Genomic DNA, 20,141 nt, shown 5'->3' on the forward strand with positions numbered 1-20,141 from the left:
TATCAAGATGTATAACTGTACATATATACACACATATAAATATATATGAATCATCCAATCAACTGTTGTAAAAATGTTCAAAGCCCCCTTTGCTTTGACTGCTATGTACTATGCTTCTACTAGTTTCTTTTGCTTTAAGGAAAATTTCCCCTTAGAAAACAGCAGGTCTGGACACATGACACTAAGAATAATTTGACTGACAAACAACTGCACAGAGCTGATTGATTTGGCAGAATATCTGCTGAAAGGTCAGATTCAGGGATTTTCTCTTGACTCAATGAGTAGCAAACAGTAACTGACTCAGTGCTGCTGTATAGTGGTGAAGATAGAATTGAACCATGTGCAATATTTCCACAGAAGCCTGATGATAGGCGAAATGACAGGGACCTTGAGATGTGCTGTTTGTATTTTGTTTTATTTTATTTATTTTGATTTTTTTTAATTTTTTTTTTTTTTTGTTAAGGAAAGAAGTTGTCACCATTTCCTCTTATAAGATACATGTTTGTCGTTTCTGCCTCGTGTGAAACATTTCAAAAGGCACCTGGACATATGATGCTTACAAATCAGTTCTCTCAACATCATCAGCCAAAATAAACTCAGTGGATTTAATGATGGAAAGCACAAAGTCAGTCTGCAGAATTGCACTGCAGCGTCATCAAACTTTTCTCAGAAATTATTTTCCGTCACAGGTGAACCAAATTAGCGGAGAAAGAAAAAATCTCAAGTGAAAAGGATAAAATGAAACTGATTCACTTATTTGCTTTATTTTTGGAAAAACTTCCAAAAATAAAAGGAGTGGCTTTAGAAATGTATATCTACACAATATATGTTTGGAAGTGTGTTTTAACTTTTTCTTGCCATCCTGATTATATATTTTTTTTAAGTCAGCTGGTTGCTTTGTCATAATGTCCCATTTTATTCTTTTTTAATTCTATTTGTAGCTTACTTTATGCAGTGTGTTATAAACACCAAATGATCTTCGGTTTGATATCTTTGCTCAAATATCTTAAAACAAGTCCAAAGGATAAAAATTCATAGGCTGAAAGTTTGAATGACTACCAAGCTAATATTTACGTTTATTTGATTTATTGTCGAATTTATAACTTTTAGGATGAATGAATAAAAACTTGAAGGAGGCAAAGGGCTGTTTCTTTTTTATTGTTCCACAGAAAGCTACAGAGAACATTTATTATATTCTCTCTAAAATATTGTGGTTAATGGAATTTATAGTTGTTTAATTCCTACCACAGTCCAAAATATGCATGTGAGGCAAGTAGGGAACCTTTAAATTGTCTGGAGGTGTGCGTGAATGTGTGGCACCATGTGTCCTACTTGTGGCTTTGCGATGAACCGGCGACTCTCCCCGGATCTCACTGCCCCTGCCCACGTTTTCAGCACAGAGAAAAAATTGTGTCGAAAATAATATAAATTATTGTGCTTAAAACTGTTATTAAAACATCCAATAATGGCTCATTGGTCATAACTAGTGTATTGTACTATATTAAGAGAAATAAAACTGTTGAAAGAAAATTTTTGCAAAATTACAAACTGATGTATTGTTTTATTAATGGAAAATATATATATATATATATATATATATATATATATATATATATATATATATATATATATATATATATATATTCACTTTTTATATAAGTACATTTCAGAACCTCTACTTTCTTACTTTTACTTGAGTTTGGGAGTTGTGTCAGTAGTACTGACACAGTGCTTTTACTTTTGTAGTATCTTCGCACATCTATTTCCGCTGCCGGTGCGTCGGAAGGGAATAACCAACAAAATTAAACTAACCAAGAATGCCCGGACACGTGACCAACGTACATAATTTTGCTTGACAAAGGTCTAGGTTCGAAACATTGCAATAACATTCTGCAAGTTCTTTTTGTTACGTTTGTAGTATCTGAAAAATTCTTTGCTAGATGTTCAGAGCCTTTGTGTTAGGAAACAGGAACAACATGCAATACATTTAAATGAAGCAGTCTGTGCTGGCGATGTTAGCTGCACTTGGTCTTTTGGGGGGACTCCAAATTTGACAACTTTACCAATGACATTATGATAGTTCTCATTTTTCAAGTGGATTATTTCAAAAACTATATAGTACACATGGACATTGTTACGGACTAGACAGGTCTAGGGATTGTAAACAAAGCTAGTCCTAACCTGGAGTGTGCTAGAAGATGGGGAAAAAACAAAGAAAAAGGGGAACAGAAACGGAAAGGACTGGTTCACCAGGAGAAAACTGAGTGAGGGGGTCAGTTTACTGGTGTGGCAAGGTGGTTGAGGTGGTTGGCGCGACTTCGAGTCGCTGCTCCCGGCGAGCGACGAGCTCCGTCTGGGGTTGAGGTTCAGGTTTTTTATTAAAATGGATCCAGGACGGGTCTAACGGGAAAAGTCTGTGGTCGTGGCGTGGGTTGCAGTGTCTTGCTTGGCAGCGTCGCTTCACTACTCGCACCTGAGTCTGATTGCATCGATTGATGAACCCTGGTGCGTACACCTCCATGAAATACTGCGCCCACAACTGAGCCACAACGCCACAACTCCTCAACCCCCCCCCCCCCCCCCCCCCAAAAAAATACAGAAAAGAAGGGAAGGAAAGAAAAAAGGAAGTACAACCCCCTATCATTCCTAACAACATGTGTAATGTATGTAACCAACTTTATAGTTTAAGTGTATTACACTTAAAAAAAACTTGGACCAGATCGATCAGAGGTCACCAGATTTGTAAGGAGCCATTACAATGAGCTACAGGGAGAGAGACAGACACAAAGATAGCAGTTGAAGTAGCCACTCATATAATTTGTGATTTCACCTTATACATTGAAACATACAAAACATAAATATGTATATATATATATATATATATATATATATATATATATATATATATATATATATATATATATATATATATATATATATATATATATATACACACTATATTACCAAAAGTATTTGCTCACCTGCCTTGACTCACATATGAACTTAAGTGCCATCCCATTCCTAACCCATAGGGTTCAATATGATGTTGGTCCACCTTTTGCAGCTATTACAGCTTCAACTCTTCAGGGAAGGCTGTCCACAAGGTTGAGGAGTGCGTTTATGGGAATATTTGACCATTCTTTCAAAAGCGCATTGGTGAGGTCACACACTGATGTTGGTGGAGAAGGCCTGGCTCTCAGTCTCCGCTCTAATTCATCCCAAAGGTCTTCTATCGGGTTCAGGTCAAGACTCTGTGCAGGCCAGTCAAGTTCATCCACACCAGACTCTGGCATCCATGTCTTTATGGACCTCGCTTTGTGCACTGGTGCACAGTCATGTTGGAAGAGGAAGGGGCCCGCTCCAAACTGTTCCCACAAGGTCGGGAGCATGGAATTGTCCAAAATGTTTTGGTATCCTGAAGCATTCAAAGTTCCTTTCACTGGAACTAAGGGGCCAAGCCCGACTCCTGAAAAACAACCCACACCATAATTGCTCCTCCACCAAATTTCACACTTGGCACAATGCAGTCCAAAATGTAGCGTTCTCCTGGCAACCTCCAGACCCAGACTCGTCCATCAGATTGCCAGATGGAAAAGCGTGCTTCATCACTCCAGAGAACGCGTCTCCACTGCTCTAGAGTCCAGTGGCGGCGTGCTTTACACCACTGCATCCGGCGCTTCGCATTGCACTTGGTGAGGTATGGCTTGGATGCAGCTGCTCTGCCATGGAAACCCATTCCATGAAGCTCTCTGCGTACTGTACTTGGGCTAATCTGAAGGCCACATGAAGTCTGGAGCTCTGCAGCAATTGACTGTGCAGAAAGTGGGCGACCTCTTTGCACTATGCGCCTGAGCATCCGCTGAGCCCTCTCCCTCAGTTTACGTGGCCTACCACTTCCTGGCTGAGTTGCTCTTGTTCCCAAACTCTTCCATTTTCTTATAATAAGCTGACAGTTGACTGTGGAATATTTAGGAGCGAGGTAATTTCACGACGGGATTTGTTGCACAGGTGGCATCCTATGACAGTTCCACGCTGGAAGTCACTGAGCTCCTGAGAGCGACCCGTTCTTTCACAAATGTTTGTCAAAACAGTCTGCATGCCTCGGTGCTTGATTTTATACACATGTGGCCAGGCCAAGTGATTAGGACACCTGATTCTCATCATTTGGATGGGTGAGCAAATACTTTTGGTAATATAGTGTGTATATATATATATATATATATATATATATATATATATATATATATATATATATATATATATATATATATATATATATATATACATATATATATATATATATATATATATATATATATGTGTATATATATATATATTCATATATATATATTAGCCTCTTTCAATGAACTCCAAAACATACATGGTCAACATACATGGTCAAAATCCATAATATAACTTGTATTTCCACCAGTTTCATGTTAAAAAAATAAAATAAAATAAAAAATACAGTCTATTTGTAGATCACATCATCATCATCCTTCTTCTTCTTCTTCTTCTTCTTCTTCTTCTTCTTATTATTATTATTATTATTATTATTATTATTATTATTATTATTATTATTACTATTATTACACTGGAAACCATACAATCATCTAGTGCAGTCAAACAGAAAATTGCGATACAGTCCTATTTTTCTATTTTTCTATGCCTTCTGTCAGTCAGAAGTGCTGTTTTGGTTAGGAAGAATCACATGGTTGATGACGTATAAACCAGTGTACTGCTTCATGAAGTATCAAAACCCTACCACTATCGACTCAGAGCTGAGTTGAGCTTTCGAAATCAATTAAGAATTGACCGACAGAGGTTTGGTTTGACAGTGTTGCATTCAGTACTAAATATTCTATAACATTTAAAATCAATTGCAACAGTTGACGTAAGCGCTGTAACATGCAAATTGGTGGGAGTTGATGTGGAATCACGGTGTGTAGACATTAACGCTACTCAAACAGTTGAGATGAAAAAAACGGAGTGTGATTTGGGTTTTTGGTACATTATGACAATCTTGGACTTGCAAGACTGAGGCGACGGTTCGATTCCCATCAATGCGTATTGCATATGTGTCATTTAGCTCATCTATTCTACATTTTAAATAGATCACATTTGACATCTGACCCACTGAACACTTAGTATTGAACATATTTTTAAACTATGGGCTATTTAGTCTTGTTTTAGGATATAATATAATTCATTGCACAAACTGTCAGGCTAAGTATAGAGCTATAGTCTACTACACTCAGTCGTGCCAAATAAGAAACATTGTCTTCATTTTTCATTTTTATTTTATTGTGTCAGCATTGAACCATACAACCATGCAGTGTTGTCCAACAAGAATGCATGGTGAATCAAATCCCAAACAACCTGTGAAACAATGAACACGTTTCCATTGCACTTCCTCAAGCACTGTGTCATTGAAGCCTCGAGAAATGAACCATTTTTTGAAACAAGTGTCGAAGCTTCAACAAAGCCTCGATTGGCCATCACTACCTCCTCCTCGTGTTCGATTACTACTGTGCTTTCTCTCCTCTCGCTTCGACCAGGAGAGAAAAACCGGAAGAGCAGTGCGGCAGTGCTTCTTATCCGCGCCAACAGGCTGAACCTACCTTGCGTGATTTTTGATTGGCTGCTGAGGGCTAGATGCCTCACATTGCTGAGGGTTGCATTCAAACGCAATCAGACATCTAACATGAAAACCAAAACGATAAACACATTCATTTTACACCTGGTTACATGTATATATAGTGTATAGTACTGTAAGTTTGGAACCTCACCCCTACTGGGTGTCAGGGAAAAACCAATGACCGTTCCTCTCCTACTTTCACCAGTACCTCCCTCCTCATCATCTTTCTCTTCTTAGTCCTCCTCCTCCTCCATCTCCTCCAACTGCAAGGCTGACCAGATAGTGTAATTAATTGATAAAGTGAAAGATTTGTTCAGAACACGTTAACAACACAATAAGCTTTCAATCAAAATAAAGCATTTACTTGACTTTATTGACTTTGCCATGGCCAAGACAAGTGTGGGTTAAGACATAATGCAGCAATTTCAGCCTTTGAGTATTTTGGGCTTGTTTTGAGGGTGCTCGTAGAAATATTGCCTGAGCTGCATGTGCAACATCTCTTTATCATATTAAAAAAAACTGCATAATCCAAAAGAACTTTTGATTTTAGGATTAAAATAAGACAATGATATTTATAATTAACGGATTCACTTTAGAAAGGGGACATTGCTATGTTTTCCAATGAAATTTACAACGATACCTCACATGTCCTTTTCTACTGTGGAACCTCATGCGCTAGAAGCCACAACTTTGAAGTGGGTGTTTCTGAGAGGCTCCTAATGAAGCAGCAAGTGGCCTCATGTTTCTCAGACATAGTTGACCTTTGACCCTCCTATACTAGCATGGCATTAGGGTTAGGGTTAAGGCTGAAGTTAGCCAACGTGGGACTCCAAAGTTGACAGATTTGCCATTGACATCACGGTAGTCCCCCCAAAAAGGCCAAAATTGATTTCCCGTGAAATATGTCAACTGATTATATAAGTAGAGCTCCTAGGCTTTACAATGATACCTCACATGTCCATTTCTACTGTATAATTTTGGGGGGAAAAAATACACCTCAACATAGACAAAATGATTATGATTAAATTATATGTTGAATAGTTTTGGGATAAGCACAGCCATCTAGCGGTCAAATTACAGATTTATTTTTTTTTAAGGTGGAATCGAAACCTAAGAAGCACCGCGGCGAATGCGGTCTTCAGCTTTGTCACCTGAAAAACTGAAAAATATCATGTCAGTGGTAAAGTTGTCAACTTTGGAGTCCCCCAAACAGGCCCAAAACGATTTCCCGTTAAATATGGCCCCTGGTTATAAGGGTAGAGCTCCCAGGCTTTACAATGATACATCACATGTCCAATTCTACTGTATAGTTTTTGAAATAATCCACCTGAAAAAATGAAAAATATCATAATGTCAATGGCAAAGTTGTCAACTTTGGAGTCCCCCAAAAAGGCCAAAAATAATTTTCCGTGAAATATGTCAACTTATTGTGATAGTCGAGCTCCTAGGCTTTACAATGATACCTCACATGTCTATTTCTACTGTATAATTTTGGGAAAATCCACCTCAACATAGACATAATGATTCGCTGAATTGTATATGTTGAAACGTGTTGAGATAAGCACAGCCATCTAGCGGTCAAATGTCGGAATTTCTTTAGGGGGAATCGAAACCGAAGTACCGCGGCGAATGTGGTGCCAACTTCAGCGTCGTGTTATCTTCTTCCCATGATATGGGAAGAGTATATATGTAGAGTATATATACTCTCCCTCATACATGTATGAGGGCAGAGGCGGTGCTAGGGTCTCTTGGGGCTCCAAGCAAGAAGTTACCTTGGGGCCTCACCTTACCCGTGCACGCTGAAAAAATAAACGCACTGACTAAACGCACATTTTCCGGGAAATTTGAGATAAATTGAACACTCTAAACTGTCCGTAGGTGTGCGTGTGCATGTGAGTGTGAATGGTTGTTTGCCTGTATGTGGCCCTGCGGCGAGGGAGAGTTGCGTGGTTCCCCTTTAACAAAATCCCCCAGAATGCACCGCAGCCCCATCTCTCTGGCAACAACCTCTTCGTGGTTGAATCGTCAGAGTGTCACGGTCCTCCACCACGTGAATTTATCGTGCTCCATCCATGTCAACGAACATGGCAGCGGTTCTGAACGGGGATGAGGACGAGGAGTTCGCCGTGTTTGTGGCCCTTCACGCCGCGGCGCTGCGGTCCTGCGGCCTGCCGGAGCTCTACTGGAGGAGCCTCCATCGCAAAATCGTGGACGAGGTTTGCCTGCCGCCGCCGCCGCCACCACCTTCCGCTCGCGGCGTCTTCCCACGGAACGTTCTCGTCGTGAGACGTTCACTTTTCTGACACTCAGAGTTAGAACGCAGCAGAAAAGAACATTCCGACACAGTCAGATCTCATCCTCGTCTTAATTACATCTCGAACGAGCGTTCTTGAGTGTAAGAACGTAATTATTCTTTTTTTTTTTTTTAAGTTTTTTTTTTTTTTTTTTTTTTTTAAGAATAATCTTTTTTCTTTTTTTTTTTTAACTTTACGGAATTAATTGAAAAAGATTCCACTTCAAGATGCTAGTGTAAGACCCTACGGAGACGGTAGTGCAAGACCCTACGGAGACCTCTCAGTCGCTTTCAGAGAATGGTCATGTTGCGTTTGAAAATAAAGTTCCTCCAAATATGTAGATTTTTTTTTTGTTGTTGTTGAATCTACATGATTTCAGATTTTTTTCTGAGTTATCACCGGAAGATTCCACTCCAGGCTAATGATGCAAGAACCCAGGAGACCCCTGACTCAATTTCAGAAAATTCTGATCTAGCATCTCAAAATATTAGTCCGATTTAAATGTAAATTGTGTTATAATGACAAACTCTAAACTTTCACATTCTCCAAGGAGGAGGTTTGGTGTTGTGTAAAAACGTTGAATTTCCACTCTTGACCGTACCACAGATTTATGATGCCGGGGAGGTTTTTGGAATCATGCAATATCAAGATGAAGAGGAGGAGGAAGAAGAGGAGGAGGAGGAGGAGAAGAACAACAACAACAACCCAGGACCAAATGTGCGACATAAAGTGATGGTGACCCGCGACAGTGGACTGTCGGCTTCAGAGCCAAACAGGTGAGGCGGTGAATTTTCATGATAAAATGGTCTGTTTGACCAGTGAGAAAATGATACATGAAAACAAAAAACAAATTGCATCACAACTTTTATTTTTGTGCTAAACTGAAAACTGCCCTCTGTTAACAAAACTTGCAAATTTGTCTACAAAACTTGCAAATTTGTCTACAAAACTTGCACATCTTTCCCTATATTTTTTTTCTAAATTAATCAATCAATAAAGTCTTATTTATTTAACGCCAAATCAGCTGTATTAACATTAACGTTGCTCTGGCATCAATATGTATTTGTGTCTTGATCGGGACCACTTGCGCCAATGAAAATGACATGGGAATGCAATGAAAGTATGTGTAGTTTCTTCTGCAGCGGTGAGGAAGGAATGCATTTATTTTTTTAAAAAAAGGGCAAAAGTTGAGTGTCACTCAGGTACCCACATTTACCTGAGGGAGACCAAAGTTGCAGCTCCAGCCTCCTCACATCTGTAAGATCTGTGAGAAAGCCCTCTTATACATAAATAAGCAAGGTTTATTCTTTACCAACCAATCGAGCTCAAGTAATGAAACCAATTTGTCAAGACGTCAAAGCATTACTTGATCTTTGGCTTGAACAACCTCGGCTTTGGAACCAGCAATCGTTTTTACTGTATTGGGTATCAGTACTGATACCACTGTTGAGTACTTTATTCATACTCATAAAACACGTGCCGATACCAAGACACCGATACAGCTGTATATGTATGTATGTGACAAGTTTGTGTTAAATTTGTCTTTGTACTGCAGTGAAACTGGTTCTCGAAAAACATGTTGAATAATGTTGTTCAAATAACAGAACATCTGTGGAAAAATTACAAAGAAAATCAAAGTAATTCTATCATGTGTAATGGCCTTATTAAGTACTCAGTATCGCAATCGGTGTGTACTGAAATGCAAGTACTCGTACTTGACTCTGGTTCTGTAAAAAGTGGTCTTGGTGCAACCCTAGTTTTTACATCTGGTATGTCATTAAACATAAGGCATAGGTCATATAAGCCATATACCATAAGGTCATAAAATTCTTTCCGTCCAAGTTTCTTCTTCTTTATATGAGAGATCCGTAAATACTCGTCCTTAGAATTCTTCTTTTGTCTCTACCCAAACAAACCTCATATGGAAGAAGTCATAACAGTTGCTCTGACTGCTACAGCAAACTGCAGATGCTACAACCGTACTTTATCAGTACGTAATCTGTAGACTAGCATTTCTCAACTTGTGGGTCGCAACCCAAAAGTGGTCGCACAAGTATACTAATCGGGTCGATATTCCGTGGGAAGTCTCCCTTTTTTTTAAAAAAGGGATTTCAAAATATATATATTTATGGAGAAAATGTTGGGCATTCATTTTGCATGACACGGAATTCAATTCAATCTTTTCAATAATTTATTTACTAGATGTGATAGGAAGTGGGCTAGCGTTTATATTTTTGTGGAATAAATTTGGGTTGCGAAAAGTATATGGGTGCTGAGACTCCACCGGTTGAGAACCACTGCTAGAGGCTACCATAGGTGTCCAACTCTGGCCCACAAGGCAATACAAACCCACTACAAGAGCTGGCCCGCTGCTACTATAAAGCATATGTACCGCTATTACTACAAATCCCAGAATGCTCTGCTCAATCAAGACAGGATGTACATTGAAGGACATTATTATGACTTAATTGGTTTATTGTTGTTATTAGCCTGTGGAAAAGGTTGCTTTTAAAAATAATATATTTAATAATATTTTGTTTTATTGGAAATTAAATTTTGCTTATGTGCAATATTGAGTTTAAGTTTATTGTATAGTCTTGAGCTTTGCTTGTTCCATATTCAGGTTGAATCAAAACTTGTTTGCATATAAAAAGGTTCTCTGTTATATCTGGAGGAAGATTTATTTCAATAAATATCAATGTTGGACAGCAACTTTGTTCAAGTTTTACATTTTGACCTCACTGTGTATTTGAGTTTGACACCCCTGGGCTACACAGTTGGGTCCTTTTGCGCCCAGGAAAGACTCGGGGCCAGTGCAGGTGTTTCCGGGTCCTCCGGGTCAACTAATGTTCAATTGCTTGTTCGTAGCCATTGACTAATCAGTTCTCAGTTGAAATAAGGCAAAGCAGAGTCATTTCTTGCAGGTTTACTGATAGATGGAAAAAATTGTACAGCAACCTGTGGTCATCCAAAATTATCACAGCAAAACACAACAACAACACCCAATGGTGAACTGACAATGAACCCTTGGTCAACCCATGATGAAAACCCATGATGAACCCTCGATCAGCCCACGATGAACCCAAGATGTGACGGAGTCCACGCGGTTTTATGGAATCCAGACGTTCAAAACTGTCTGTCTCCTGTCTTGCAGATATCCCAATATGGAGTTGTTCTTTTTACGGGTAAACAAATTGACAACTTATCTCACAGCAGGTGGCAATGCAACCTCCTACTTGCTTGAGGTTGTTTTTGTATATTTGCCAACTGTAAGTGTCCATCATACAGAAGACTGATGTTCTGATGTCATTATCAGGGTGTCTTTTCTGCTCGCACCAAACAGATACTCAAGTTAAAACTACCACAGTCCCAAGGTAAAGCTCAGTGTCCCTCTGTTGTTTGCATCCCTGCAGTGTTTTCCTGGTGGACCACGCCTGGACGTACCGTATGGAATACGCCCGGCAGCAGCTGGAGCAGGTTCCCGGCCTGCTCCCGAGAATGGCCGCCCTCATGGGCGTAGACTTCCACGGTGAGGCCCCGGACCCAGACACAGTGGAGGTGGTTATGGAGCACATGTGGAAGTACAACCAGACATATCAACTCTCCCTGGGGGTGAGTGCCAAGCCTCCGCTCGCAATCTCTTTGTTCATCAAGGTTCTGGCATTAGCTTCTGGCAAACGGGCCAATACAGGTGTGGGTAAACTACGGCCTGAGGGCCATATGCGGCCCGTGAAACTTTTTAATCTGGCCCACTGAATAGTAATCTCATTAAAGAGCTAAACACCATGGGGCTTCAAAGACATTTTGTTTCAACGCTTTTGTTAATTTTCAACAGACATGTTGTGCTTCATCTACATTCATTTAGTGTGTGTGTGTGTGTGTGTGTGTGTGTGTGTGTGTGTGTGTGTGTGTGTGTGTGTGTGTGTGTGTGTGTGTGTGTGTGTGTGTGTGTGTGTGTGTGTGTGCAGTCTGCCGAGGAGAGGGTCCCAGTGTGGTACATCATGGATGAGTTTGGGTCCCAGGTGAAGCATTCCGACCAGCCCAGCTGCTGCCTGGCCCCCTTCTTCTACACTGAAGGCGAGATCGCCTACTCTGTCCTCTGGCCTCTGAGGGACCTGAGTGAAGGAGGTAAAAACACACACACACCAAGAGAGACATACACTGTACACTGCACTTTGTTTGTAACGTAAACCTTTGCACCTGGCTTTAAAGGTGTTTTGCATGGATGCTGAATTTAAAGGTCCAGTGTGTAATATTTGGAAATTTTGAAAAAGAAACAGCAGCATCAAGTGGTTACCGTTTAGATTGCAGCATCTTTCACTCTCCCCTCCCTCTCCCGAGCTTGCCAGTGAACTACGGTGGCCTGCGCACCCAAACCTAGACACCTTGTCCACCTTCTTCTCCTTCGTTGGTTTATTTGAGGACACCAGCGTTCAACCTAAATACCAAACACACTGTCAGGCAGCTGGATTGTCCACACCAGGCTTCCTTAGAAATATGGTGGTGCAAGATGGCAGCTAACTGGGAGCAAGACCCTTGATCTATGAATATTATTATATATAAATAAGAACCGTTGTAAGGGTAGGAAAACCCAATGACTTTTATTCTAATAGACTGTATAAATGCTTGATATACTGCCCATATAAATAGACGCCAGATAATAATGTTTCCAGTGACCTGCATGTTTTATCACACCTGGTTTTGTTTGGGTAAATGATGCTGAATGTCATTGCGTGATTTGTTATCGTAACCGTGCAACTGCAGATGAAGTGACTCGAGATTACACGTACGGTGAGCCCGACCCGCTGGTGAGGCGATGCCGCCTGATACCGTGGATACCTACCGAACTCGAAGGCATCAGCAGCCAAACTTCCGAGCCCCCGGACTCCTACTACGAGGTGAGGCTGATCCACACACTGAATATTACAACCACCCTCATGTGTCAATGGCACAGGAGGTAACACATGACAAAACTGGACACACATTTGCTTTTCACCAGTGTTTATTTATTTTTATTTTTTTAATTGCTCAGAGATACACAAGTGAATCTTCTATCTTCTGTGCATCAAATGGAAAAATCTGATTTCAAAAAAAAAAAAAATTTTTTTTTGTTCTATACTCAGCAGAATTTCGCACACATCCGTGCATTGTAATTCATTTATTATTCAATTATTTATTTGTTTTTATCTTAACATGGAGATCACATTTGTTTTTTGTCTTCTGCAGGCCATTGTTCGGGAGAACCAGGAGAAATTTCCTGCTGAAATCCAGCCGTTCACTTTCCCCAAAGATAAAACCTTCAAGTGAGAATAAGAATAACAATTCCTTTATTTATTCCACAAAATAGGGTAGTTAGCACAGTTAAAGTGGCATGTGCAGTGCAGAGAAGAATTAAAGAAGAGTGCAGAGAGTGAATTAAAAAGAAATAAAGAATATAAAATATTTATACAAATTATTTACACATCCAAATAAGTGTCAAAATGTCTTATAAGTGAGGGCATCATCTTTGTTACTTAGTGTTGTTAAAGTGATGGAAGAGTTCAAGCGCATTCACACTGGCCCTTCAAACTCAGGTTGGTTTTTGAAGGGGAAAATCCAATTGGTGTGAGGATGTGTAAACTCGTCTGCTATAGAACTTAAAAAGTATGTCCTGTTCAAGAGAGTATTAATACAGTTAGACTGAAAAACCAGGGGGGAAACCCCATTGAAAACAGTGTATGACAAAAAGCAGTTTGTAAAACAGGGAAGCTGAAGTTGAACTTGTTCACACAGTAAACCATCCAATATCCTGTGTGATTTTCTGTCTTTCCCCTCTCCCCCCTCCCAGAGTTTACTCTCAAATGTCCCAAGTTACAAACAACCTGACACACTCACGGTTCCAGATGACGGAGGACGAGGAGGAGGCCGATATCTTATGGAACTACAATCACATCAAAGACTACAGGTCAGTGGTGGAACTGCACCTCCGCAGGCAGACGCTCGCTCTGTCTGTTTTCAGTCGGCTTTAGTGATGAATAAAATAATAAATTCCCAATTTCCTTTATGTGGCCCTGCTTCTTAAAAATAGACTTACCCTGAAAGTAACTGTTGCAATTTCGCTCTCAAGTCGTTAAATATTACTGGTTTGAGCTCAGAAGAAATTCCAATGTCCATTCATCCCATTCATTTTTCTTGTTTTTTATGATTTTTAAAAAGAAAACAGAAAATAATCTGTGACCTCTGACAGGAAGCTGAGTGAGGAGCGACCTCACGTGATGCTCAACCAGTTCCCCTGCGAGAACCTGCTCACGGTCAAGGACTGCCTGGCTTCCGTGGCTCGCAGGGTCAGAGGCCGCCCGTCTCCTGATTGGCTGCCGGAGACCTTCAACCTGCAGACGGAGCTGCCGCAGTTCATCAGGAATTACCAGCAGAGGCAGCAGAGGTGGGCAGCGCTGAGTGAGACACATTGTTGCTAGGGTGATGAGCGTGATGGCTGTAGTTTGACGACTGGTTGTAGTTTAATGTCTGGCTGTAGCTTGATGACTGGGTGTAGTTTGATTATTGTGTGTAGTTTACAGTCTAGCTGTGGAATGACATCAGGGTTTCGCTTAATGTATTGCTATAGTTTAACGTCTGGCTGTAGTTCGAAGTGTTGGTGTAGTTTGACGACTGGGTTTAGTTTAATGTATGGCTGTAGTTTGATGTCTGGGTGTAGTTTGGTGACTGGGTGCAGTTTGACGTCTCGGTGTAGTTTGGTCACTGGGTCCAGTTTGCTTCCTTGGTGTAGTTTGACAAATAGGTAGTTAATAGGTAGTTTGAGGACTGGGTGCAGTTTGATGTCTGCCGTTCATGTAGTTGTCCCTGCTGAATTTTATTTTCATTTTCAATTCTTCACAACATACTATTTCCCACCCCAAGAGAACACAACACTAAACTAAAACCAAACAGTGACCCACAATATTTATGACAAACTACAAAACAAACCCCAACAGCACACAATAGACAAACAAGCTAATGTCTTAACATTTGGTCATATAATGTAAGACACAATCATTGTATAATATAATAAATAGAATACATAAACAAATGAAGGAAACAGAGAACAAAGCAGAAAAGTCAAAGTAGAATTGAGTGAATTGATTATTTAGTTGTTGTTTCTGCTGTTGTTTTCAGAGGAGAGGACAACCACTGGATCTGCAAGCCCTGGAATCTGGCCAGGGGGTTGGACACACACATCAGCAACAGCCTGGATTACATCATCAGACAGCGGGAGAGTACACCCAAGGTGCCAACACATTTGTTTAAGGTTCACAAGTAAAACACAATGTTATAACGATCCTCGAAAACATCTTTGCTTGATACATCCCCCTGTTCCCCTGCTGAAATCTGCCACAGCTTCACTATCAGACTACTTAATAGGATGCAGGATCTCCAGCTGCCTTTAAAAATCATCTGAAAAAGTTGTGACCAGAGGGTTAAAAATATGTTTAACCCTCTGGTCATGTTCACGGTAAAATCCTGGGATGTGATTTGGGGACTTCTTAGGATCCCTTATGGACATGCATGCGATAAAATTTCATTTTAACTTGCACCAGTCCAATATTGTGGTATTGAACAATTTATTTTTCACCATTTCTGATTTCTATCAAATATAAGTGTGTGTGTGTGTGTGTGTGTGTGTGTGTGTGTGTGTGTGTGTGTGTGTGTGTGTGTGTGTGTGTGTGTGTGTGTGTGTGTGTGTGTGTGTGTGTGTGCAAAAAAAGCAGTGTATCAGAAAAAAATCATCCTGAAACAGAAAGACAAGAAATGAGAGGGAGATGATTTTTGCTTGACATGAATGGTTTTAGCGGAACTGCAGATATTTTTTCAGAAGGTAATATTTTGCTGTCATGATGCTGTTACTTCCAGCAATATTTTGTGGGGGGTAAAAAAAAAAAATCATCCAGTGTGTAATATTTGGCCTGATTTATGATTTTTTTTTAGATTGGTAAAAGCTTAATATACTACAAATACATTGATAAAAGTAATTTGGTTTTCCTACCCTTACAACGGTTCTTATTTTTATATCAGAATATCCATAGATCAAGGGTCTTGCTCTCAGTTAGCTTCCATCTTGCACCACCATATTTCTAAGGAAGCCTGGTGTGGACAATCCAGCTCCCTGACAGCGTGTTTGGTAGTTAGGGTGAACAGTGGTGTCCTCAAATAAACCAATGAAGGTGGACGAGTTATCCAGGTTTGTGTGCCGTGGCCGTAGTTGAAAGAGTGCTGCAATCTGAAATGTAACCACTTGATGTCACTGTTTCGTCTTAAAAATGTCCAAATATTACTCACTTTTCATTCATTTATATTTATTGCATGCGTGTGTCTGTTTGCCTTTGTGGGCAGGTGGTGTGTAAGTACATTGAAGACCCAGTGTTGTTCCACAGGGAGGATGTAGGGATGGTCAAGTTTGACATCCGCTACATGTTGATGTTGCGCTCCGTGCAGCCGTTGCGTCTCTACGCCTATGACGTCTTTTGGCTGCGCTTTGCTAACAGGTGCCTCATATGTTGTCACTTCACATCTGTACCTGTTTCGCCTCAACTGGCCATTCATTTTAAGGATATTTGGGGTGACTGACCAAAGAAAAAGATACATTTTATGTAAAATTCTCGGGAACATGGTTTTCGTTTACGAGTGGAAGAGTTGAACCAAGGAGCAGATTTATCCTGCTTCTAATTCCTATTTTCTACCTCTAAAAAAAACTTCAATGACCTTCAAATCTTTTCATTGACTTCACTTCGTATGTCACCTTGCTTTGTGATGTAAGAAGCAGAATTCTGCTCGTCAATTTTTCAAACTCTGAAACAATTACAGTTCGTAGCAATAGTTTTATATACAACACTGAACCTGCTATATATTTGTATGTTCATTTCTACCTCAAAGAGCATTTGCTCTTTGTTCAGGCTGCACTTGTAAATTAGAATCTGTTTTTAATTGCTTGCCTGGCTAAATAATGGTTGAATAAAAATAATAAATTCTTTGTCTGGACCTGGTGTTTTGTTTTTTCTTTCCAGGCCCTTTTCCTTGGACCACTATGACGATTACCAAAAACACTACACAGTGATGAACTATGCTGAGGGTGTGCAGCTGAAGCAGGTACTTTTAGTTTATTGTTTGTTTGTTGTTGTTGTTATTGTTGTTTTCTGGTAGCTAATGGATGCAAGGAATTGTGCGTAATTTTCTGCAATGGTTAGGGATACGCGGTCAAATCAGGCAAATGCAAAAGGTTGCAAGAATGTTTTCGTGTCTCTCTCCAGGTGCACTATGATGAATTCATTCCCATGTTTGAGGAGCAGCACCCACAGTTTCCATGGAAGGAGGTTGAAGTAAGTCTACACTCCTTATACCTGCAGGATTGTTACTGTTAGTGCTGGAAAACTACAGTGACATTTTACAACACATGGATTTTCGGATAATAAACTCCTTCCCAAGTTTGGATGTTAGCTTGTAATAACTAGTATTTTTGTTGTTGTATTGTCTCTGGGGATGTTTTGTTTTTTGATTTTGTTTTTCCCAAGCTCAGATTTTGCTCTTACGTTCTTTCCTTATGATTTATTTTTATTTTGCTTTTTATTAGGGGGAAGTCTTCAAAGCGTTTAAGGAGTTGTTTGAGGTGGCTTCGTCTCGACCAGCACCTTATGGTATCTGTCCCTACCCATCATCACGAGCCATATATGCAGTCGACCTCATGCTAAAGTGGAGCACCAGCACAAATGGTGAGACCTTTCGCATTTCAACCCGCTGCATGTGATGCCTGCAGGCCGGTAGCAGCAGCAGAGTTTGGGCTAAGCACAAACCGGTGAGCTTAAAGGTCCAGTGTGTAATATTTGGAGATTTTGAAGAAGAAACAGCGACATCAAGGGATTATATTTTAAATTGCAACCATCATCGCTCACCCTTCCTCTCCTGAGCTTGCCAGGGAACTACAGTGGCCTGTGCAAAAAAATATACCTCGTCCACCTTCTTCTATGTTGGTCTATTTGAGGACGCCAGCACTCACTCTAAATACAAAACACACTGTCAGACAGCTGGATTGTACACACCAGGCTTCCTTCGAAATATATAGTGGTGCAAGATGGCAGCTAACTGGGAGCAAGATCTATATATATTCTTATATATAAATGAGAACTGTTCTAAGGGTAGGAAACCCAATAACTTTTGTTGTACTGTGATTATACATTTTTGTTAAGGATTTATGGGCAATGTAATTTTTTTTACCAATCTAAAAATCATAAATCAGGCCAAACATTACACACTGGACCTCTAAAGCGCCATCAAAATTTCAAAACAAATACTTGAATATCTAAAAGTGGCCTCCCAGCAACCAGGAATAACACAATTTGTGATTATAATATTGTCCACACAAGCAATGCCAAAAGCATTGGACTTAGATGCAACACCATTTGAAATTATTTGGGAATTTTCAGAGTGATCCGGCTCATGTTTATGAGCTGCCAAGTGGCGTCACTAGGGGGCACCGTATTATTCTGTCACAGGGGTCACCAGCCTTTTTGAACCTGAGAGCTACTTCATGGTTACCGAGACATAAACAATGCAACTATTTTGCTACACTTTTTTCAGTTTGCCTTTAGTTATATGCTATTATTATCATTATTATTGATTATAATGATATTCATCTACGTGAAGACACTCATTTCGTTAATGATTTCTCACAATAATTATCGACAATGACATGACAAGGTTGGATACAGATAATATCAATACTCAACACTTTCTTTCTATTAACCTCAGCAATTGTTTAAGTTTTCAGATGATCACTTCAACAACATTTGATAAGAAAAAAAAAGTCCCATTTCCACGATGTGCCACTGACAAACACTTTTAACCAATCAAAAGCAAAGTTGCAACACGTTCCTAAACATTTGCGTGCGCAAATCTGGAATTTGAACAATTCTGTCTGATTTAATGAACTCACTTTTGAATTGGACACAGTTTTTAAATGTTCACCTTAACTTCTCTCGACTTCAGGTATAATAATCATTTTTAATTATTTCAATATTTAAGATATTGTCATTTTCGAAACCATCTAAGTGATTGCGTTATTGTGTTAATGTGTGTCTGGTGTTGGCGTCGGCTTCATTACAATTATCATCCCTTTAGGAGAATGTTTGCTCGGTGCATCAGGAGTTCTCATTGTCTGTTTCTCCGACATTTGTCCGTTGTGATCCTGTGCCAGGTGAGAGAGTCATGCAGCCTCAAATCCTGGAGTTGAACTTCAGCCCAGATTGTGCACGAGCTTGCCTCTACCATCCTTCCTTCTACAACCACATGTTCCAGACACTGTTCCTGGACCAGCCCGAGGACTGCCCTGTTACACTCATTGCGTAGGGCAGTGTATATGAAGCAATAAAACATTTTTGGACAAACTAAAATTTTGTCAAATGTCTTTATTAACTTCTAGTTAGTTATTTCTCACCATCACGTTATATTTTCAGAACAATTTGCTGACTGGATCAGGACAAAGTTCAAGTCAAAACCTACCTTAGAACAACTTCTTACATTTTGACTTGATTGGATTTGAGGGTTCTGGTGGTTTCTTTTGGTTTTGTGTTCTCTCTTTACAGTAAATGCCATTCAGATTTTTTTTTCTGTTTTAATTGAAAAGTCCTTTTTGTTTTGTTTTCTTAAATTGTGTGTGTGTTCACTTTCAATATACAAACCTACAAAAGACAGGATCGGACAGACAAAAAAACAGGAACCCAAAATGACAGATCAGCTGAAGATGTTGCGTGGCTGAAAACTCTCCACACACACACACACACACACACACACACACACACACACACACACACAAACAGGATGTAGAGGTCAGCGTCTCCTTAATAAGCAGTGCACACAAATCTTACCCAACTCAAGGTTACGGGAGAGGAGCTCCCCAAGCACCCAGAGGATCCAGTACTTGTACCTTGTTGCAACAAAGATAAGCTCAATAACTCCTGACCTGAGAGCGGTCACAGGAGTCTGAAGTCGTTTTTCACCCAGTTGTTAAAGGTACAGTGTGTAAAATTCTGCCTCCTTGTGGGTAGATTTCAGATGGCAACGCTCATTCACTCATCCGTAGTGAACTACGGTGGCCTTGTGCACACAAACCTGGATACCTCGTCCACCTTCTTCATCTTTGTTGATGTATTTGTGGACGCCAGCCTTCACTCTAAATACCAAAC

The 20,141-nt window shown here is 40.0% G+C and overlaps 1 protein-coding gene across 2 annotated transcripts; it reads left to right on the forward strand.

Moving 5' to 3' along the window:
• The first annotated feature begins 7,675 nt into the window (after positions 1-7,675).
• Positions 7,676-19,349, forward strand: ttll12 (tubulin tyrosine ligase-like family, member 12). 2 transcript variants are annotated; one of them, XM_076011401.1, is made up of 14 exons: positions 7,676-7,854; positions 8,539-8,708; positions 11,346-11,544; positions 11,901-12,060; positions 12,697-12,830; positions 13,159-13,235; positions 13,760-13,876; positions 14,159-14,353; positions 15,085-15,196; positions 16,300-16,451; positions 16,971-17,052; positions 17,214-17,282; positions 17,534-17,672; positions 19,154-19,349. In XM_076011401.1, the coding sequence occupies exons 1-14, from the start codon at positions 7,711-7,713 to the stop codon at positions 19,303-19,305; spliced, it is 1,902 nt and encodes a 633-aa protein (XP_075867516.1). In that variant the 5' UTR covers positions 7,676-7,710; the 3' UTR covers positions 19,306-19,349. The 2 variants fall into 2 exon arrangements, with proteins under 2 accessions (XP_075867516.1, XP_075867517.1); XM_076011402.1 differs by lacking the exon at positions 7,676-7,854 and adding an exon at positions 8,297-8,435.
• Positions 19,350-20,141: the final 792 nt, after the last annotated feature.

Source organism: Nelusetta ayraudi, unplaced genomic scaffold (genome assembly GCF_046127955.1).
Source record: "Nelusetta ayraudi isolate G7.1 ecotype Tasmania unplaced genomic scaffold, CSIRO-AGI_Nayr_v1 ptg000135l, whole genome shotgun sequence".
NCBI lineage: Eukaryota > Metazoa > Chordata > Actinopteri > Tetraodontiformes > Monacanthidae > Nelusetta > Nelusetta ayraudi.